At 40.9% G+C, this 22983-nt stretch overlaps 2 protein-coding genes across 2 annotated transcripts in view; one reads left to right on the plus strand and one right to left on the minus strand.

The window, feature by feature from the left end:
• The first annotated feature begins 5366 nt into the window (after window positions 1-5366).
• GCSAM (germinal center associated signaling and motility) lies at window positions 5367-17782 on the plus strand. Its single transcript, XM_063721774.1, has 6 exons — window positions 5367-5529; window positions 8095-8163; window positions 10538-10582; window positions 11571-11617; window positions 13358-13386; window positions 14846-17782. Exons 1-6 carry the CDS (start codon window positions 5501-5503, stop codon window positions 15158-15160), a joined length of 534 nt encoding a protein of 177 aa, XP_063577844.1. The 5' UTR covers window positions 5367-5500; the 3' UTR covers window positions 15161-17782.
• A 2622-nt stretch (window positions 17783-20404) lies between these two features.
• C2H3orf52 (chromosome 2 C3orf52 homolog) overlaps window positions 20405-22983 on the minus strand; it is a 32159-nt gene continuing 29580 nt past the window's right edge. Inside the window, exon 6 of the mRNA XM_024245223.3 lies at window positions 20405-21981. Coding sequence (XP_024100991.1) covers window positions 21977-21981 — 5 coding nt within the window. The 3' untranslated portion in view covers window positions 20405-21976. The remainder of the gene's footprint in view (window positions 21982-22983) is intronic.

The raw sequence follows: 22983 nt of genomic DNA on the forward strand, positions 1-22983 counted from the left end.
TCCAACCCCAACATTCACCTAGAGAGTTACTGAAACTCTGTTATCTCCTCTTTAAAACAAAGTACTTTTTTGTATGGAATAGCAGCAATTAATAGTTACAGTTTTCAAACACATAACTATCTGACATTAGCTAGGACTGCTAATCAGCTCATATTCTGTATCACAAAGTATATAGGTAGAAAGTTCTATTCAGGAAGATTCCTTAGTACTCTCTCACCTCTTTTAAAGGGAAGTAGAATAGGGAAGTCTTAACTAAACTATTTGACTCCTGGTTCTGTAAGAAATCTTAAACAAACCACTTCTTTTCCCATAATAAAATGCCCCAAAATAATTTTCTTTCTGTATAAATAGTTCTCCGAATTACCTTCCCTCATTTCACCATTGCCAGAAAGTGACTGGGCTAGGGCTAGAATTAGCCCATCTAGGCCTTTGAAACTGCAGGAGTATCTAGAATCACTCTTATCACTCACTCTTATTCTAAAGGTCTCTAATGTGCCTTGTGCTTAGGCCAGCCCAGATTGTGAAAACTGTGTAAGAACTGGGAAGCCTTGACACACTAAACATGCAAATATACTGCTCCTTATTGACACATTGGAGTGATGTAGACCAGGTTTCAAAGTCAAGCTTGTCTTTCAATGAGTACTTATTAAATAGGAGAACAAATAGATATATCCACACCCCGTTTGAACTTATATCTTAGCTCTGTCACTTCCTATTGGGATGTCCTTGAGCAAGTCACTTGAGCCTGGTGTTCTCATCTACAACAAAGAGGAAATAGTATTTATCCCACAGAATTCTTACATGAAGAAATTAGAAATTGTATCTAAAGCATTTAACAGAATTACTGGATTATTAGAAGGCTTTCAACAAATACTTATTGTAATTATACTTTTCTATGATCTTCAAAGGATATAGCAAAACAGTCATTGGTCATTAATTCTTTACAGCAATGCCAAAGGATAGGAAAGTAAATTTAAAGATCTCAACCCAAACATTCTCTGATTTCCCTATCATCTGCTTACAAATATCCAGGCTTTTATTTCCAATTCAACACATACAGTTTCTTACATGTGTTAGAAATATAGTTTCTTACACGTGTTAGGCAGTTAAACACTGAGAAGAATAAAGAGTGAATCTATGATTCAAAGATTTGTTATCTGGGCTTCTTTGTGTGGGGGTGTGTTGCTCTACTCATTTATGGAGAGGAGATATATTATTTATAGTCCAGAGTCAGTTTTACAGCAGTAAATCTGTATATTATAAATATCCTGCTCTTTCATGCTACTTTACACAAGTGATTGATAGCTAACACTTCCACAGCTCAGCTTCTCCATCTAGCGGCCTGAGTAAAACAGAAGCTTGAAAGCAATTCCTAACCTTCCCCTAAATTACAATGGACAGGTTGATTTCCAACTCTCCCTACCATGGCTCTCTGGACCCAAAGACTCTTTTAGACAATAGTGGAACTAATTAAGCCACCCATGGAGAAGCATCCAGGCTGTGTCTGCTCAGGCTGCCCCAACCAGGGTCTAGGATCTGTTCATTCATACTGGTGGGAAGTCAACAATAGCCCTACTCACTGGCTAAGCACCCTGTCCATGTGGTCTCTCTTTCACAATGCTAAGACATTCTGGTCCCCTGCTGCTAGCCTCTAGGTAGTGCAAAATGTGCTGAGGCCACTGAGGAGGGGGCACTTTTAGGTTAGATTGATTGTTTTTCTTTTTTGCTGAAGGTAATAGGGAAGAGAGAGGTTAGTTATAATAGCATACCAAGATTCCTTCCAACTCCCGCACATACGTACCTCTTTTTTTCGTACACAAAATGGCAGACCACTGGTTGTCATCCCAGATTTTCCATACACAAGGAAGAAGCATTCGATAATTTGGAACACATACTCCATTTTTTATTGTAATTATCCAGCCTGGGAAAGGGAATGGTTTTGAGAGAAGAGAATAGGAGAAACAGACAAGGGTACCCCTAGGTTTCTTAGATCTATACGCTGTGGAAACCTGATTTTCAATATAAGCTTTGTTAAGAATATTCTTTTTTACTTCAATGCTTCATTTAATTTATTGATGGGAGGGTTTTCCTGAATTTCAAATATTTACAGAATAAGAAAATTTGCCACCCTAACATGTTTCCTACAGTCAATTACATGAAGCATTCATGAAAAAAATTAATGGAGCTACTATTGGGGAAATAGAATTAAAAGCAAAATCTCCTGCTATTTCAGAAAACCTCTCCACAAAAATAGAAGAGAAAGAAAACACTTTTATTTCTGAATAAATATTCAACCAGAATGTAATGCACACCACAGGCAATCCCCTAAAGAGATTACTAAAACAGAAAGAAATCTTCCCCTTTTATATGCCAAGAAGATATCCTCCATTGCACACATTTTCTTAAGACAAACAATGACTACTACTCAAATAAGAGGACTTGACAGCATCACTTGTCACACAGAGTTTATCTGAAATTATTTTTGTAATATATTTGCTAATTGCCCTTAAAAACTAATTTCCCCTCTCTTTTTGATTGGAGGTAGATTTGCAATTTGGAGACAGGTGTCAACTGAAGTTAGACTCCAGAAAATTGTATTCTGGAATACTTGAGCATGGAGACTGCACACGGACATTAGGGTGTGTGCTCTGAGATAAACGAAAGCTACAGTAAGAGAACATAACCAATCCCAAAGATAATTTCAAAGAACAATGACAGCAAAGGTTAGGTGGGAGTAGTATTTGACAATGCTTATTTGATATTGTCTCTCAGAGCTGCAAACTAGATTATACATGTCATTAGCGTCAGATAGCTTTAAAGTTGTGACCTTCCTTTACATGAATTTTCTAGCCAGTTTCCTTTCCTTTGCAAGTGGTAACAAAACATGAAACCCTAGAATGTGTGAGTTCAGACATTAGGTAGGTATAAGCAGGCTCTCTGTCCAGGGCTGCTTTCTGTCTTGCAGGGGCTAGTGAGTCTTGCGTGTTTTTATTTTATTCTCACATTTGTGTTTTTTTAGAAAAGTGAATGGTCAATAATGGCTTATTTTTTATAATAAAATCTTCCATTTTTAATAAGGTGCTCCCGGAAATCCCTCACAGAGCCAAAAGAAGTTTGGAGAGCAGCTATAAGGATAAGAATGATGTGGGGTGAATCTGGGGTTGCACAGCTAGTACCCCAGTTTCTCTGAAATTGTTTCTTCTAAGCCCACTCCCCATCCTTCTCCTGCCTGTTTTAGATATGACCTTTACATTACTCAAGGACAAGCAATAAAATATTTTGCACTTTGTTTTATTTCTTTCAAGGAACTTCACAAGAGCAGCCCTGCATCTGCTTTTCTTACCATTGAACCCACAGTGCCCAGCACATAGTAGGCACTCGACACATACTTGTTAAAGGAATGAACAAACAGATGAGTGACCAAACAGGAAACAACCATCAAATACAAGGATAATACAAAAATCCATGATTCCTGTCCCAAGATTTCTTTCTTTTTTAACCTTTTTTCTGTTGAGATTCATTTATATGCAGTGAAGTGCACCCTTATTAGTATACAGTTCTGTGAATTATGAGAAATGCATATAGTCATGTGGCCACTAACACAATCAAGAAAAAGAACAACAACAAAAAATTTCCTCCTGTCCTTTGAAAGTCAACACCTCCCCCACCTTTTGCTCCTGGCAACACTAATATATTTTCTGTTCCTGTGGTTTCACCTTATCTTGAATGTCACAGAAGGTAGGCTTTAAGTCTGGTCTCTTTCACTTAGTGTAATGCATTTGAGATTGATCCAAGTTATTGCATGTATTAATAGTCCACTCCTTTTCAGTGATGGTCAGGATTCTGTTGTGTGGATGTAATATAACACAGAGCTTATTAAGCAATTCACTCAATGAAGATCAGTTGGGCTATTTCTAGAGTTTTTTTGGCTATTATGAGTAAAGCACATACAAAAATTTGTACACACAGTCTTAGAGGACATAAGTTTCACTTGGCTAAATGCCTAGGAGTGAAATTGCAGTAACCCTATGTTCAATTTTATAAGAAATTGCCATATTTCCGAGATGGGAGAGTTCCCTTGACCCCTTCTCGGGACTTGTGACAGGGGTGTGGCCTACTTACTTGGCCACCACCATGCTCAAACTCTCTGTGGGAGCGGGAGCACGCAGGCAAGCAGGTGCCAGGGCTTTGATGAGCACTTTTGGCCTCCAGCCCAACAGCAGCATCTAGGGATGTGTTACAGTTCATGCTCTTTTAGCAGTTGCCATCCGTGGACAGCTAAGTGTTAACCCACTCAATGGAGAGTCAGGGTGACAGCCTTTTACACCCTGCCCTCTTGGTACCCAGGTTCTTGTTCAGCATCCAGGAAGAATCAGCTTGCATGAATGGTTTGAAAGGTGATAAATGCGGACAATTTTATTAAATGGTGGAAGTGGCTCTCAGTGGAAGGGGAGCTGGAAAAGGGATGGTGCAGGAAGAAGGTGACCTTTCCCTGAAGCCTGCTGTCTCTGGCTGGGCTCCTCCCTGAAGTCACGCCACCTGAAGTTAAGCCACATCTCTCACACTCAGTTGCTTCTTCTCTTGATGTTCAGCCACTTGTCTGTCTGCCAGCTGAGGTCTGGGGTTTATATTAGCATGGGATAGGGGGGCTGGACAGGCTAAAGAATAACATTTGGGCAGGATAACAGGGATAACTGTTCTCATTTAGGGCTGTGGTTTCAAGGCTTGAGGGTGGGACCTTTGCCAGTGAACCACCCTCTTCTACCCAGTAAAGCCCTGCCTTCTTTCCTTATCACTTCTTTCCAAAAAGGCTGTCATTTTGCATTCTCATCAGCAATGCATGAGACTTCCAGTTTCTCTGCATACCTTGCCATACTTGATATTGTCAGGGTTTTATAGCCATTGTAATAAATGTGTAAAAGTGTTCCATTGTGGACTTGATTTACACTTCCCTAATGACTACAATGTTTAGCATCTTTTAATGTTCATCTGTATAGTTCCTTTGGTGAAATGTCTGTTCAAATATTTTGCCCATTTTGTTATTGGGTGTTTGTTTTCAGATTTGAGAGTTGTTGATACTATATTTTCTACAGGTCTGTGGCGTTACTGTTTTAACCTCCTTCTGACTTTTCTAAGAAGACAATGTGATTTATAAACGTAAATATAAGCAGTGGAAAAACTCCCATGGCCCATCTGTAATTTCAGACCTGGGATTCCCCAGAGGTTCGAAGGTCTCATTGACGGGTAGTTGCTGGTTATGGCCAACAGCCAGGTTGATTCAGGCACTGACATGTTAGGACATTCTGCACGTGTGTGCCTCTAACACTCCTCCCCCAGCCTCTTCCTCCCCTCTGCAGACACCCTTCTCCTTTCTGCTGTCTCTGCACGGGTGGCCAGAGCCACACAGCCCTTTCTTTAAGTCAGGAGTTGCCCTTTCAGAGCACAAGGCAAGAAGGAAGTGGTAAAGGGACAGAGGGGAAGACCTGAGAGGACTGAGAGGATGGGAAACTCTCTGCTGAGAGAAAACAGGTAAGTCTAGACTCCTTGTGGGAGAGCAGAGGAGATGGGACAGGGCAATACAGCAACGAAGAGAAAAAGAAAGCTAGTATACAGTTAGCACACTAAGTTGGGGTAGAAAGTAGTTGGGTAAGGAAACTGCCAAGCCTTCAGTGCCTACTCTGTGCCAGATACCACATTAAATTTCCCATAGGTTTTGCCTTCTCCCAAGAATCATGGTGAGCAGCTGATGGAGAATAGCTGAAAGGTGGAAAGACTTTACCAAGGAAGGTCTATATAATAGGTTACCACCTAAGAAATGAAACAACTTTCTGAAAGCCCGGGAAGGAGATGCTCTCCTGAGCTCCTCATGCTCCACAAGGAGGTCAAAATCACCACCCTCTTTCAGCCACTATTTTAAGTTTGAAATAAACAGCAAGCTTCCTGCCACCTTGAGTCTTCCTTTGATGTGCACTCCCTGCAAGCAGGTAAGCAGAGGTCATCTAGATTAAATAGGCAGAGAACTCAGATTTACTTTCTGGACCTCAGCCTCTTTATTTTAAGTAGAAATAATAATACAATATCTACCTTAGAGAGTTCTAGTATGTATTGTGCTAGCATAGTGCCTGACACAAAGTAGCGTTCAAAATTAGAAGATATTTTCTGCTTTCTTTTTTTGACCATCATCTTCCTTAATATCAAAGCTGTGCCACCACAATAGTGCCACCACGGACAAGGTAATCTCTAGGGTATAAAGTGGGGTGATCTAGAGAGAGTAAGCGAGCCAGAGGGGGTCTTCACAGGGTTATGTTTGGAATCCCAGGTCTCACTTCATGCCACTGGAGAGTGGAACACAGGAAAAAATGGTAGCCCACTTTTGACCACTTGCGGAAAAGAGGATTGGTGGTCCTGTGGAATATCTCATGTCCCTTCCTAAGAATCATGTTGTCTGAGACTTCTCTACCCTGGGTCATCACAGCCCCTTGTCAATCTTCTACTCTAGCATTGTTCTAACAATTATATAAATTACTATTTTTATTACTAGATATGAGATGCTCAAATGTAGTGATTGTTTCTTATTTATCTTTGAATTCCTGGTTCCTGGCATTGTTTCTGGCACATCACGTGCACTGAATAAGTGCAAAAAAACTTAAAAAATTTTTTTTACTTTAAAATTTTGTTTTATGTAAGAAAAAAAACTTTTTCCAAGGTACACATATCTTATGCTATTTGGACTTCTTATGGTTTTTTATTTACTATATTTTAAAGAAAATTCAATTTTAAATCTAGAAAGCTTTTTGGTTTCTGCCATTGCATTCATGCTTAAAATTCTTTGCTCTTCCTAAGATAAGACAAATCAACTCATATAAGTTTTGATTTTGTTATTTTACATTTGGCAACATATATTCAATATATGGTGTCAGATATAAATTTTTTTTCCAAATAGTTGATCAATTTGCCCAATATCTTTATTTCTATGATGATTTAAAAGGTCTCCCTTGAACCAAGTGCAGTGGCATGCACCTGTAGTCCCAGCTACTCAGGAGGCTGAGGCAGGAGGATTGCTTGAGTCCAGGAGTTTGAGGGCAGCCTGAGCAACATAGCAAGATCCAGTCTTAAAAATAAATTCATTAAAACAATTAAATAAAATGTTTCCCTTAACGTATTCAAAAGTCTTGTATATATTGGTATCTAATTTTCATTGTCACCCCAACACCCAGTTATCATCTAATCAGCATACCCCCACAACCATGTCTCTCCAGATCAAATAAACTAAGAAGCTGGGGAAATTTTGCACAGGATAGAATGGCACCCATCCCTTCATGAGAGGAGCTCAGTCTCAGAGGAAGGGACCTGCCAGTAGCAAACCCAGCTTTTCCCCCTTAGTGGTTGTGGATCTTCAGACCAGTTACCTAGCATTTTGGGCCTCAGTTTCTTCATTAGTATAAAAAAAATAATGATAATATCTATCTTATGGATTTATTCTGGGATTAAATGAAATATAACACACAAAATGATTGGCATATAGTAAGTAGTATCTAAGTGTTAGTTTCTTTATCCTCATTCTCCCAATTCCCAACAAATGGAAAGACATCTAACCCAAACAATGAACCAATTTATTTTCTTTGTTCTATCCTTTTCTTCTTCTGTCCCTTGTTCTGGGCCTCCATGCTTTCTGTGAAAGATGGTGTGATTTACACAAGACAAAGCCAGTACCTTTCCCCATTACTTGTGTATAGCTCCTGGAACTGCACCAAAGAGATGGTAGCTGAGGACCTCAGGCCTCTCTCTGGACACTGATACTCTCAGGGTCATGACGAGGATCCCTGGATATTTGGGAACAGATGATTTAGGATACTTGTTCATGGAGGTTGAAGAACATCAGTGGGCTGTTGCTGTGGCAATGGAGAGCATGTCAGATCAAAGGTAGCTTGCGACATGTGCTTGAGGAAACAGTATTAACGTGTCTGAGGGCAACCAGTCAATTTCAGAGTTACACACGAATAGCAGAAATGAGGAAAGTTGGAAAAATTATGAAAAGAAGTGGCAGGCCTGTTTAGGAAATACTTAGCCTGTTTCTGATATGTTGAGTTTCAGGCGGCAGCAGAACACTCAAGAGATGCCTTGGAATGTGAGAATGCAAAGCCCCAAACACAGAACATCCAGGTGAGAGCAAAATCAACCAAACTCCCCCAGCCTTTGCCCAAGGAGAACGAAGTATGTCAAGCCCTGGACTTCACATCCCAGTGAGAGAGGGCCCTGTTAAGACCAGTAGCAGTTGCAATAGTAGCAAATGTGAAGACAGGACAAAAGATAAAATGCTTGAAAACTTTGGAGAGGAGATGTGCTACTTTGCTAGAAGCCTAACGTAACTCCTAGCAACAGGAACTAAGACTCTGTTAGTCCCTGTTATGCCCCGTTATAAAACAAAGGGTCTTATTTCCTGTTGTCCTTTTGTCTATCTCAGGTACTTTTGTGCTCAACCTCCACCCTAGCCATTTTATTTTAAGCTATAGGTGTCTATTTCTGAAGTGACCACATGCCCCATGTTATGACAATTTTTAAAAAGTTTGTGGAGACATCATTGTGATTGCCCTGATGCTGTTAAACAAAGATCACCTCATTAATTCTTTTTGAACAGACCTTTCAAATGTCCAGCCCTAAAGAAATCTCTCTAAGGAAAGGAATAATTAAGATATGGAACTAATGTTCCAGGGTCCAAGAATCCTAAGGGCTGACAAGGTCAGTTTTTCTGTGGCCTGTAAAGTTATCTGTGCTTTTCACATGGTTTCAGGAGGAGATTTTGAAAGAGGAGCAATTAAAAAACAAGCACTGTTGTTATTTTTTAACACCAATGCCCATGTGAGGGGCTGGAGACCAAGAGATTCCTTTCAACAGAGTGCATTTTTTCAGTGCAAGCTGAGAATTACATATTTTCAGGGGTATCATTGGGCACATTTTAAGGCATACAGTTCAAATGACGAAATAAATCAGAAGGGCCATGGCATTATAACAAGGGAGGGGTTGGGTAGACTGGAGAGCCAGAGAGGGCATTGTGAAAGAGACAGATAACTCAAATTCCTGACATGTAGCCTAAGGTTATAGAGATTTGTCTAGCTTGCTTCTTGGAGGCTGTCTGAATCTACCCCAAACCAAAACAACCATGTTGAAATGCAAGAATAAATTGCAGAAAAGTCAAGTAGAAGAAACAGCCTGCTTACAGATCGTTTTTGCCCATATTTAACCTCTTATAACTCCATGTGTAAGCAGTATACACATCCTCTTTTACAGATTTAAAAACTGTGGCCTCAGGAGTTCAGAGAATATCTCTCAAAATCATCCCCCTCCTCTTATCTCATTCATTTCTCCTCAGTGAATGTGGTTTGTTAACTTGGTGTGATTCAGTAGTTTTCTTATGATGTTTCCTTAGCAACAAAGCAGACAAGTAAGCAAACGGCCTGAAGCACACTGAAGGTAACCTAAAGAAGAGGAAGAGCTGCAGCTGTGCCTCTGGGCCCCAAAGGCTTTGATGATGCATAGATCTTAGAGGTTGTCAGAATGCTCAGCCAAGCAGGTGACCACAGCCAAGGTCACGATGCAGTCAGCCTCTCCTCCACTGCTCCTCCTGATGAAACTTCATGGGAAAGCTCACGGGGGGAGACATTTTTGGATGGTGATTTCCAAACGTTTTTACATACTGTAACTGATACACATACTACTTTATAAAGGGCTTTCACATTCAACCATGTAGGTAGTTGACTATGCCTCAAATTCAGAAAGATGTACAGAATGATACTTAGACATTAATGTAAATGTAGGACTGCAGAGAGATTCTAAGCCTTTGTGCTATAAGAGAGAGAAGTCCTGTTATTTAACTATGTCGTTGAAGTCAAGGTGGTAGATTTGCTGACCTCGTGCACCAGGGTTGTTCTGTCCTTGGCTATTCATTCTGTATTCATATCTTCATCAAATATTTTTTGAAAACCCATTTACTGTGTGCCAGATGTTGTGTCATAGACTGGAAATACATACCACGATGAACAAGATCAATATGGTCCCCAGCTTTGTGAAGCTCACGTTCTAGTGTAGAATATAGACAAGTGAGCAAACAATTGCAATATACTGTAAATCGGAGAAATTCAGAGTATAGTAAAATACTGATATTGCCTAACCCATACCTGAAAAAAATGATTTGTAAAATTTCCATACACTTGTACCTTGATTTCCTGCAGATAACACTTACGTGTTCTTCATTACAAGGGAACCAAGGAAATTACCAGAATTGAGAGTGAGGAAACATTTTTCCTTTGCTGGGAACACAGCAGAAAGCTTTTTTCCTGATTAGGAATTTGATAGTATCATCTTCATCCTAGGAAGACAAAGGCATTCTACCATGAGAGATGTGTGCAAGTTATCTAGAATGAAACACGCTTGCGGGGAGAAAAAAAGTTTTCCACAGAAATGGCAAAAGGAAAGGAGTCACCTTAACAAAGCTGCAGAAATCAATCTTATGATTTGCCATCTCTCTTGGGTATTTTAGATGCTGGGATCACCATATCGCTGAAGGGTGTTTCTGCCTTCCGTGGTGAGTGGACAGTTGCTTTTAGGAGTTATTTCCCTAAGTGTGGTTTCAATGTGGTATTTGCTGTAAGTTACCTGTGACTGTCTGTGGCCACAGCGGAAGCCTGTCACTAGCCCAGATACAATCACCTAAGAGTTAATCAGGGAAGCAATCCTTCCAATTTGATGAGAAACAGGAACAATAGTCTCATGGGTGGCATGCTCTCCTCAAACAGGAAAGCTTCAGAAGCAAAGATGAAACTAGCTACTAACATAGAAAAAAGACAGCTTTTTTCACACTGCAAATCTGAGTCCATGTTCCGAAGCACACATTTCTATCCCTTGCACATGGAACTTATAGTCGGGGTGATAGTATAATTTATCATCCGAACTAAGATACCTTTGAGAGTGAAAGGGATGCTAAAAATAGTTAAAGCTCGCTAAGTGATTGATAATGACCTTAACCAGACTGAGGCAAACCAGGACATACGGTCACCCTCACAGCAGATGTTCTTGTCTACTGAAATGATAGTGGGCTTCCATTATATTTATATTGCATTTTTTCAGGGGGTCTTTTATACAGTGTTCCCTTATGGGAGGAGTGTGTTTATTTGTTTGTTTGTTTTGGAGATCATAGATTAGAATTGAGATTGAAAATAATCCTGGCTCCTTCACTCACATGATAGAAAAGAAATTGATACTTTGTCAGAAAAAAAGTCTCCAAAAAAGTAACCTCTATCACCATATTTCCCCATGTATACATCAATTCCCTATCAGATTTAGAAAAGAAAGAGAGGAGGAGAGAGAGAGAGAGAGAAAGAGGCACAAAGGAATATATTTCTACTTGGCATCATCTTTTACTTTTTTTCGTTTTTATTTAACTCATCTATGCTGAAGGAGGTATTATAAAACGTATATAACTTTAACAAAGAGTTAAAAGTTTTGTAGATTTGTGTCATTTCCTTTGAGAGTTTCTGAATATTAAAACAATTTGCTTTGCTTTTCTTTTACAGGAAAAAAATACTCATTTTTGAAAAGGGGCAAGATTCCCAAAACGAAAGTAAGTCATTGATTTCCTATTATTTTCACTTTTGATAAGACTTACGTTTCCAAACTGCTTCTTCTCTATGTTCCCAAAGCCCCTTAGGCATATTTCAATTAAAATATCTACACATTTTGCTGCACTGTATCCAATTGCATGTCCTTTGTCCTCACTAGATGGTGAGCTCATTGAAGCAGGAATTGGCTCATTAATCTCCAAATTCCTCAGTTAGTGCCTGAGGCCTGGAGGCTGAAGGCAGTAACTGGGGGCAAGAATACAAAAGGTGGAGGAGAAAGGCACTTACAAGAAACTGCAAGAAAGCCAGCCTGGGACAGGGGAGGGGTGGGGCTTCCTGGCCAAGTTAAAGATTTTCATCTTTGTCTTGAGAGCTACAGGAGATACTGGCTTCACACAGGGGGGAGGCGGGGGCAAGTATGATTAGATTTGTATTAAAGATATCACCCAGGTTCCTGTGCAGAAAACAAATTGCAGCAAGGAGCAGGAAGAGCAGATACCAGAAGACCACTTAGGAGGCTGGTGCAGTAGTCTCTGGTGATAGTACAGCATTGAAGTTAAGGAGAAAGAAGAATTCTAGAAGGAGAGTGTGATGAATTGTATCACACCTAAAAATAAAAATAAGAAAGTGTAGGCCTGAGGACAAGGCATTGTGTTTCTGAAGAAGAAAAATGGAAGAATTTTGACTTTTCCTCCCTTAGTTTAAGGAGGAGAACCTAATTCATTTAAACAGAATCTTAAAATCTAGCCCTGCAAGATGTGTAAATGAATAATACAGCCTCCCACCCTAGCCACTTCACTCCTGGAGTGGTGGGTCCCAGGGAACCTCAATTTCCATCAGGGCAAAACATAATAGAAATAAGACCAGATGCTAAAACTCTATGCTGAAGATGCTTTTCTTATAATGATAATCAGGGAAGTTTTAGATGCCTATAGGAGCTTATGGAGATGTGGAAATCCAGGATGTGAGGACCGAGAGAATGTCGATCCATATACCATATGGTAGCTTCCTCTGTAGGCTTTCATGTGAGGGCACATGTTTGTTTATGGAACTGGTGTGTTTGCAAGAGGGTAGCAAGGGTGTCAGTTTGCGTCTTTGCTGAATGGCCAGAGCCATTTGGTTTTAACTAGGCTTTGAAAAATCGCCTTGCTCATTTGTTATCTGCCAGCAGGTATAGGAATGGGAATGTTTAGCTTAAGAGTTTCCCGCTCTGCAAAACTCCTTGAACACCAATTATCACACCACCACCATCCTGTCACCTAGAGTAGAAACGACGGCCCTCCGCTCCACAATGTGGATCTCTCACAGCCCCTTGTCTGTCTTCTGGGCTAGCTTGTGAGCCTTTTGAGGACAGGGACTGTTTCTGATTCTTCTTTGTCTCCCCAGTGCCTGGTGCAGAGGCACTGAATTTGTGTAAGGAACAAAAATCAATTTTGTGTAAGGAAGGAGAGGGGGCTAGGTAAGGAGGGAAAGAGAGCTGGAGGGAGAAATCGTGATTTCCTTTCCAAAGACTAACCAAATGTGTCTCCCTCCTCTCACCTTTCAGACTGAGCACAGCTCTAGCTGTGACTTGTTTAGATGTCCTGTCACTCCCCAGGGATGGGCTGTAGATCAGAATAGCCTGAGAAGAGCTACCCCAGCTGTTTCTTGGCTTTTTAGTTATTTATATTCCAGCCTCCCCTGCTCCTCCCCTCAAATCTCCCCATAACCTGAAATTCATTGAGTGTATTTTCTTTCTCCAGATGAAGGAATGACATCTACTCCCACCCAGGTAATAAGAACATCTCTAAGCTATTTTTTGAGATGATGATAGAAGTACAGACACCCTAAATGGCAGGAGAAGTTGGCCTCTGAGGTCCCTTCTGACCCTTACATGGACAAAGACTTTAGATGTCAGTGCTTTGAACTCGGGTGGCATGTGCAGGGCCAGGTGGCAGAAGCAGCAGCCACTTCTGCTGTATAACTTATTGAAAGGAACTTAAATTTACTGACCACTTCATTTATGACAGACAACATGCTGAGTGCTTTACACACATCAACTCATGTAGCTAAAACGACAACCCTTGAATATTGCTACTATAATCCATCCCATCCCCCCATTTTATAGATGAGAAAACTGAGAGATTAAGTGATAATTCCCCAAAGCCAAATAGCTAAAAGGGGGCGGAACCAGGATTCAAAACTAAGTCTCACTTCACAATCCATGCTTTTCCCCTGTACTTTGCTGCTTTGCTTTTTATCTCCTGATATCCCATCATAAGTGAAACCTTCCCTTGAGTTGTTTCCCTATTTAATAATGTAAATATCTCTAGAGGGTAATTAAATATCATAACCAAAACACATTAAGATATCAGAAGATTATTTATTTATTTATTTATTTATTTATTTTTTGGAGACAGAGTTTTGCTCTTGTCACCCAGGCTGGAGTGCAATGGCACGATCTCAGCTCACTGCAACCTCTACCTCCTGGATTCAAGCAATTCTCAGCCTCAGCCTCCCCAGTAGCTGGGATTACAGGTGTGTGCCACCATACCTGGCTAATTTTTGTATTTTCAGTGGAAATGGGGTTTCACCATGTTGGCCAGGCTGGTCTCGAACTCCTGACCTCAGGTGATCCACCCACCTCGACCTCCCAAAGTGCTGGGATTACAGGCGTGAGCCACTGTGCCCAGCCAGATTATTCTTTTTTATTAGAATGGGCTATCCTCAGAGCCCTGAGACTGGGAATTATATGGGTAGTGTCTTAGTCCACTTGTGTTGCTATAAAGGAATATGAAAAGCTGGGTAATTTATAAAGAAAAGAAGTGTATTTGGCTCATGGTTCCTCAGGCGGTACACTCATAACTGCGAGGATGGCACCAAGCCATTCATGAGAAATCTGCTCCCATAACCAAAACACCTCTCACTAGGCACCACCTCCAACAATGGGAACCAAATTTCAACATTAGATTTGCAGGGGACGAATATCCAAACTATATCAGGTGGTCAGAGGTCACTCTGGAACAAGGGGCAGAGAGGATGCACCTGAGCAGGCTCCAGACCTTAAGCACTCTTGCTGCAAGCCTAGTGGTTGGGGTAGAAGCAGCCATTTAGAAAAAAATGGCCAAGAGATGGGGAGGAGGTGGTCATAGAAGACAGACTTGACCAAGGGTCAAGCCTGTGTTGAGACTGAAGTGTAAAGGTCATGGCAAGAGACCAAATCTTGATGATGGTTCTCCTTTGACAAGCAGGACAATGTTGACCAGACCTACTCAGAGGAGCTGTGCTATACCCTCATCAATCATCAGGTTCTCTGTACAAGGCCATCGGGGAACTCTCCTGAAGAGTACTATGAGAATGTTCCCTGCAAAGCTGAGAGACCCAGAGAGTCCTTGGGAGGAACTGAGACTGAGTATTCACTTCTACGTATGCCTTCTACCCCTAGGCATGCCCGATCCCCAGAAGATGAATATGAACTTCTCATGCCTCACAGAATCTCCTCTCACTTTCTGCAACAGCCACATCCACTTATGGCCCCTTCTGAGACTCAGTTTTCCCATTTATAGTGAAGTGGTTGGACTAGCATTTGTTTAGCACCAACAAATAAAAGGTGGGATGTGGAATCTGCCTGACGCAGGGATGGGACACAAAGTCCCTCCAGCTTATCTCCCACAACAACCCATTCCCTGCAGAGCATGGTTTGTATACCACAAGCCCTCTTAGCATGCAAAAGCCAAAATCTAAAGATCAACCATTTATCCTGAACACCACCGTTTGAGAAAGAGGTAGCCATTTTTGGTTCTACATGGTTTGGAGAGTATAGTGGTAGGAGGGGCTCCCTGATTCCCCTAAAGCTATGCACACCACAAGGGGCTCTGCTATTCCGTCTGGGATCTTCTTATAAATTGTTCCCATGATCATTCTCTAAAGTCATAAGGAAGCTTTACTCATCATACTAAGTGTGCCCAAGGGGGAGTTCACTCATTACAGTGACCTTCCAGCTCAGCCCCCACCCCATGGGAGCCTGTGTTGCTCCTCTCACTCCATGTGTCTAAGTCATGCCTTTTACATAGTGTCCTTTGACCTGTTGGCCCCCATGGTCTGGTTAGTTATGTGAGCTGAATCAAGAGGCTCTAGGCCAGATGTTTACATAATTTTAACCTATATGATTTTATTTTTAACTTTGTATTTCTCCCTAGAAATCTTAATAAGACAATTATACCAGCAGACAATGTTAAGAAGAATGATCCTTGGAGATCCTGTAATCCCACTACCCCCTTTTTTGGCTCAGAGAGGATAATTTGCCTAATGATACATTAAAGTTAGTGGCAAAACTTAATTTGGAGCCTGATTTCCTACTGACTTCCAATTTAGTGCTCCCCCAGTATGCTACATAGAATGCCCTCTGCAATATATTAAATGTATACTAAATGTATATATTTAATAATGTCATGTATAAAATATGAATAAAATGCCCACATAGGAAATTAACACATATATACCTTATCTGATAAGCACTCCTCTGTGTGTCCTGATTGGTTACTTTCTCTTATCTTTTCCTTAGTGTTCCTCAAATTATATCTATCCTGTAAACCAGGGATCAGCAAACTATAACCCCCAGGCCAAATCTAGCCCACTCCCTGTTTTTATAGATAAAGATTTATTGGAACACAGCCACACTCATTTGTTTACCTACTATCTATGATTGTTCAACCATGGGAGAGTTAACTAATTGTGACATGCACCATAGGCCCTTAAGAGCCAAAATAAATATACTTTGGCACTTTTTGGAAAAAAAATTTTGCAGACACCTGCCCGAAATGATTATAGTTTGAGAGAAACTTAACAGAAATGTGTTTGGTTACTGATCCATAAGAGCAGGCACCAATAAAATGGCATAAAAATATTAAATCACAAATTGGATAAGTGAGACCAAGGCAATTTAGCAAATTCTACTATTTCTGTATTCACACCTGTGTCTTCCACTTGCTGTTTTATTTAACTCACGGCTACTGTCCTAATTTTAGGGATACTAAAATAGTTTGTTTTAAAAGAGGTTTGTTTAAGAAAGCAGTAGGTACATTCTGTTTACTAGACAGGCCCTTGGACCAGCTAAGGGACAGGGAACCTGATACATTATGTTTAGTTACTGTTTTCTTCTCAAAGTTAACCAAAGCTAAATAACTTTGCTATTTAAAATGTGCTGACTCCCAAATGAGGAGAAATGCAGAGGCTTGAGCTTGGATGTGTCACAGGTTTGTGAAGCCTTCAGCCAGGTGATGGTCTTCAGCTAAAAAGCCAGCTGCATCTTGGTATCTCTTCCTCTGCTAACTTCCTACTTTTAGCAAAATTCTTTCACATGGAACTCTAGCTGATCCTTGGCCAGGATCAGATCCTCAAAAGGAGGTATTCAGTTAGCAGTGGATATTGTACAAGATGTAACATGGCTTAGAGGAAAGAGTGTAGACCCCAGAGATAGATCATCAATCATTCAAATCCTGGTTCTCTCTCTTCCTCCATCTGTGACTTTGAAGATGCTACTTGGAGGCTTAGCTTCTTCACCATCAACAGGAGGATTACATCTAATGCAGGCAATCATCTATTACAGATGCCAAATAAATGATATCAAAGAGCATAGAGAAACAAAAATCTTTTATGATGTATGGAAAAAAACCATGCTGATACAGCTGGCTATTCAGGGTCACCCAGCAGTCCTCCAGCAAGGTAGAAACACCAGATCAATGAGTTTATGCTAGAATTTTTCACATGGCTACTGGACCATTGTGGAAGTAGACTGGTTGAAATATTGTTAGTATGACATAGTAAGTTATATTTGTTTGAACCTTATCCTGTGAAAGCATTATCTGTCCCAAACAGTATATGCCTTTTATCAGGGACACATTAAATATAAATGTTTAACCAAAGAAAGTTGTTCTTATAATATAATTATAACAGGGATTTATAAGAGGGAATTATAAGAGGGATTATGAAAGGGAATTACTTTTGAGCAAGGGGAGCCATTTGGGAGGGCTTCAAGATACCCAATATGATATATACAATTATGATTGCTCAGTCAAAAATAATATTAAGAACAAAAAAAGAGTTAAAAAATTCTGATATGAGTGTAATATACTTAATGTGTAGGATGTCTCAAATTTCCAGTAAATAAATTTTAACGTCCCAAAATACCCACTATGTCTATACGTAACACTGATCCTGTTTCCCGTACATTTCAGGATTTCTAATGAAAGCTGTGCACTCCCTTTGCAGAAAATGCACATTCACATACACACACATTTGTATACGATGTGTGCAGGGGTTAGGGATGCAACCCCTCAGTGAAAGAATCCCTGTCTCTGATAAAGAACCTGAGCCTGAGCAGTTAAATTACTCTCTCAAGCCACAAATATAACCAGAAAACTGCTCCTCCCTCATGCTGGTCTTAAAACTACATAGCCAAAATTCAGAGGCACAATTTATGCAACAACTGCAGACTTTGTGGTTTCCGTTTCACGTACATACTAGCATCTATAAATAATCCCTTATTCTGTGAATAAATTCTTATTTAAAACAGAAGAGAAAAATAGGAAGAGGGCAAAGATAGGGCGGGAAAATCTTTTGACAACAAGTTGAAATGCTAACGTTTTTTAGGACAAACTTGAGTGATAGGTGCTTCGGATAGTCTCAGGGATGGGGAAGGGCATGGACAGAACAGGAAATAGAAGTCTCCAGGATTCCACGAGGGCTCCAGGGAAAAGTAGATTCTGTTTCCATTTATCTCTGTTCTTTTCCAAGCCTATAGCCTCAATTCAGAAAGCCACTTGATCTGAGCGTACCTTGGCTCTGCCAACTGTTAAGTGGACCAGTGTAAATTCCGTCTACTTTCCTACAGAATTCTCTTTTGCAAAGCACTTGGTGAAGGCTTGAGAGGTCCTCATGATCATAGAAAGCCTCCTGCAGTCTGAGGGCCCTCCCTCTCCATTCACCCCTGACCCCTGATCACTTGTGCTCCTTAGGGATTCTCAGATGTCAGCCAAGCCTGAACTGAGCCTGCCTCTGGGGATCCTACCTGGGCTGGAGGCCATTCATAGTATGTGGTTGCCCTGTGGGCTAGGCTTTGCCCTCAACAAGCTGTGGAACTCTGGGCTGGTCCCCCCAGCTCTCCAGAATTTGATTTCCCAACTGTGAGATGAGGGAGGTGCCTTTTGAAGCTGAGTCTGTAATCTCTAGTCACAAAGGAAAGATTCAAGGATGTCTGTGGATAAAGCTGCCAACAATGCAGCAATTGTTGATTCACAATGCAGTGTGAATTAACTTATTTTAAAGCAATGAAAGAGTGATGGGAGAGGAGAAGGAGGACATTGAGAGATTTCTGCCATTTTATCTTAGCATTGATCAGACTCTGAATAGGACAGGATTCATATCCAAAATTCACATGTAAAAGACAAAGGAGAGAATATGTACCTCATCCTAAGAAGACACAAACATGTGTAAAGGAAGGCAAATCTTCTTATTCAAATCCCACCAGTGCTTCAGGATTCGGCTTGAGTCCTACTTCCTACAAAAAAACATCCTCTGATTAAACTATACTGACCACTCTTTCCTCTGACCACCCGCAACCCTACTGTTCCCATTTGTTTGTTTGTTTGTTATGGAGTTTCACTCTTGTCACCCAGGCTGGAGTGCAATGGTGTAATCTCGGCTCACTGCAACCTCTGCCTCCTGGGTTCAAGCGATTCTCCTGCCTCAGCCTCCTGAGTAGCTGGGATTACAGGCGCCTGCCACCACACCTGGCTAATTTTTAGTAGAGATGGGGTTTCACCATGTTGGTCAGGCTGGTCTCGAGCTCCTAACCGCAGGTGATCTGCCTGCCTCAGCCTCCCAAAGTGCTGGGATTACAGGCGTGAGCCACCACGCCCAGACTGCCTTTGTTTTTAACCCCTGGGTATTTTTTTCTGCTGTTTTCTGTTTCATCTGTACTGATCCTGACTCCTTAATAAGACTAACAGCTTCTTTTCTTATTGTTGTCTTCTCCATTAGTATCCCCATAGCCTTCTATAAAACACATCATTTTTTCAAATCTGTAGAACTAAATTAAATTGAAAAGCAAAAAAGAATCAGACACATGGCTGGAATTTTTGTTGGCAGAGGAACAGGAGCAGGTTCTGCTGATATGGCTGTTGCCATTCTATCCATATCTAAGTGACATCCAGAGAAGGGCAGTTTTCTTCTCAAATCTTTCAATTATTGAAACCTCACTATGTACCAGGCATTATGCTCATCATGATGTTGTGTGATGACCAGTAGATTTATCTCCTATAGCAGAACAGTGCATTTGCAAGGGCCATTTTTTTTTCAAACACCGCCAAATATGTTAGTCACAAAGGTTAGTTTTTTTCCATACCAATTGGGCAGAAAAGTCAAACCTAGGGAAAGTCCTCTCTATGACTTGCAAATGGTCAAAACCCAAGACAAGGTACTTGCATCTTGGTGCTTTCCAAAGAAGGGAAGAACAAAACCAAATCCTGCCTCCAGACAGGAACAGGCTGTTCCTTCAAGTCCAAGCCCTTTCAGATACCAAGTCCTGCCAGAGAGGGCCTCAGAGAAAGAGGAGGGGATGGCCTCTGCCTGCTCTTGCTGGAACAGAGAGGAGAACCCAGGCCGCCCCAGCCAAACTTGGCTTGATCTTATTCACCCAGAAGAGGAAGCTGCCCTAAGGGAAATGAAAAGATTACGTTCAACACCATTTACTGCAAAAAACAAACAAACAAAAACCCAGCCCAAAGCTCAGCCAATGGGAATGCAACAACAAAGATGCAAAAATAATTTATTGTAAATGTTTTTAAATCATTCTCCATTAAAATTTTTCATTATTTTCTACAAAATACAAATACACTAAGGTTCACATCTGATATGTAAAAAATAAAGAAGAAGAAGAGAAATCCACTAGTTTCACTAGTTTAAGGAACAATCACTAAAATGAGACCATGATCTATAGTACATGTATCTTCTAGTTAAATAAGAAAGCAAATTCACATTATCCAGAGTCCTGGATAATAAAGAACTCAAGTCAAATCTAATCTGAGGCAGACACTCTAGCTTGTGCCCGCACACAGCTGCCCTTCACACTAACTTTAACCCAGGGCTGATTTAACTGAGAGATGAGATCTCTCACGATACAGCACAAAACTCTTTCTCCTGGTAAATTTCTTTTCCCAACAAAACAAACAATCGGTTCCCTCACAACAGGCAATTCTGTATCTGTAGACAACCAATACACTCACTAATATTCCTCCTACCCCCCAAATAGCTGGCAAAAGCTTCCAACAGTTTATTTTCAAAGAAGAGTGGTTCTTCCTGTATCACAACCTTCTGTAACAGGATACACAATCATTGCCTGAAGACACTACTGAGTCCTACAGGAAGGTTTGCAACACTGGGCAACAAAAAGCCAATGCATAACATCCAGAGCAGATGTTAAACAGCCTTAATGATTCTCTAATGGAAGTTTATAAAAATATAAATGGAGTGACTATCCAAAGTGATAGTAGTGTGCTCAAAACTCACAGGGACCCATATTTCCAAAAAGGGTGTTCAGGAATCACAGGAACAACGAGGAGCTGCAAAATAATGAAGAAACACATAGCTCCCGTCTGTAACTAGCTATATACATAGATTTCAAAGTAACCTTGGTGGTGTGCCTGAGGCTGGTTGGCTAAGACACTCAGGTACAGGTCATGGAAGCAGACACAGAACCACACTGCTGAGGTCTTCTAAAGTGCCTTTCTTTTCTTCACAGCCTGGCTTAGAGGTAGATCAAATCGAATGGTGGGAGGGGAGGAGGGTGATTTCAGTGAATAATTGGCTTAGTCTCCCTAACCTGGCTGCCTGCCTCTCCCTGCTCTACCAGCTCATGCTTATGCCATCCCACCTAAAAGAAGGCAGTGCACCTCTGCACTAAAGAAAAAGTAGCCCAGGTGGGTGGAGTGCTTCAAGAATAGCAGTGAGCCATGATCACACCACCGCACTCCAGCCTAAGCGACAGAACAAGACCCTGTCTCAAAAAACAAAACAAAACAAAACAAAAACAAACAGAATACTAGTGACCTCCCACAGTGGGACATACCCGCTGACCCTATCGCCCCCACCCTAGCTGGCTTCCTGCCTTTGTCAAGACTGGACCCAGCTGAAGCAGTGCTCGGGAGCTGTTTTACTGGGCTTGGAGCCAGACTGCAGAATCGGGAGAGAGTCTCCACCCCTCTGGTTGTTGCTGGTGCTTCTGTATTAATCCACAGAATCTTTTCTGCAAAACAGAGTGAATTCCGTTCATCTCCAGGACTTGGTGGAGCACTGCTTTCAGACACAGACCAGCCTCCATCACTTCATTCTAAAAAGAAAACACAGATGAACAAAAGTTACTGATTTTTAAAACCACTATTAAATGCTTATGTTTTTATTTCATTTCATTGAATTTTAGTATAAAATCTTAGATACAATTGCAAGGTTTATACATTCCTAACAGAGGAAATTTAGTCTTCAGTCCACACACACATACACACACACACCACTCTGAATACATTTCAAAAGGCAAATCACATTTATTGTTTCTTGCTTATTTGTTTGGGTAGGATGCATGAGAAATAATTTTGATGATGTGGTTTTTGGGTGCTGAGGACATTTTAACATCCAGTCCCTTTTCATAATCTAACCATAAACTCTAAAATTTCCGTTTTTAAAATGTGTAAAATATACTGTGAGAAATTCTGATGAGACAAATGGTGTGAACCCTAGGGCACAGGTGCAGCTGCAGATGCAAAGCCCCAAGCAGACACAACACAGGGGGAGCCTGCCGGGGTCTACAGACCAGGAGTCCAGCCTCACCACCACTGACAGGACCAACAAGATTCACTATTCTCCCTACCTGGGGCTTTTTCCTCTTCTCTCTCACAAAAAAATCCTGGTTTTGCCCTTTTTCCCTACTCAGTCTACTAGCTGACTCCTTCCCATGTGAGAACAGTACCAAGTACCTCCTCTGTGTCCGAAATAACTCATGATGCTGACCTATTCTTTGACCTTTGTAAAACAGACTTCCCCCTCCTAGCTCAGGGCCCCACTCATCTAGGAGGTGAAGAAGATCAAAGATAGGGAAGGGTGAGCGATGAGGGACTTAAAAAATTCCTTTATCATTATATTTTAAGGAAAGTTTTTATTTTTATAAGGCATCCAAATATGCATGCAGTCAGGTCAAAATAATCGCCGTATTTCCAAATTAGAGAATGAGAAGTAAACACACACAAATCCCCTCAGGAATCTAAATTACAATCTAATTTTGGATTCTGCTTCTAAAGGGCACATATACAAACCCCAAATGGACCATAGGCTGGCCTCA

The sequence above is a fragment of the Pongo abelii genome, chromosome 2 (assembly GCF_028885655.2).
Source record: "Pongo abelii isolate AG06213 chromosome 2, NHGRI_mPonAbe1-v2.0_pri, whole genome shotgun sequence".
Lineage (NCBI taxonomy): Eukaryota > Metazoa > Chordata > Mammalia > Primates > Hominidae > Pongo > Pongo abelii.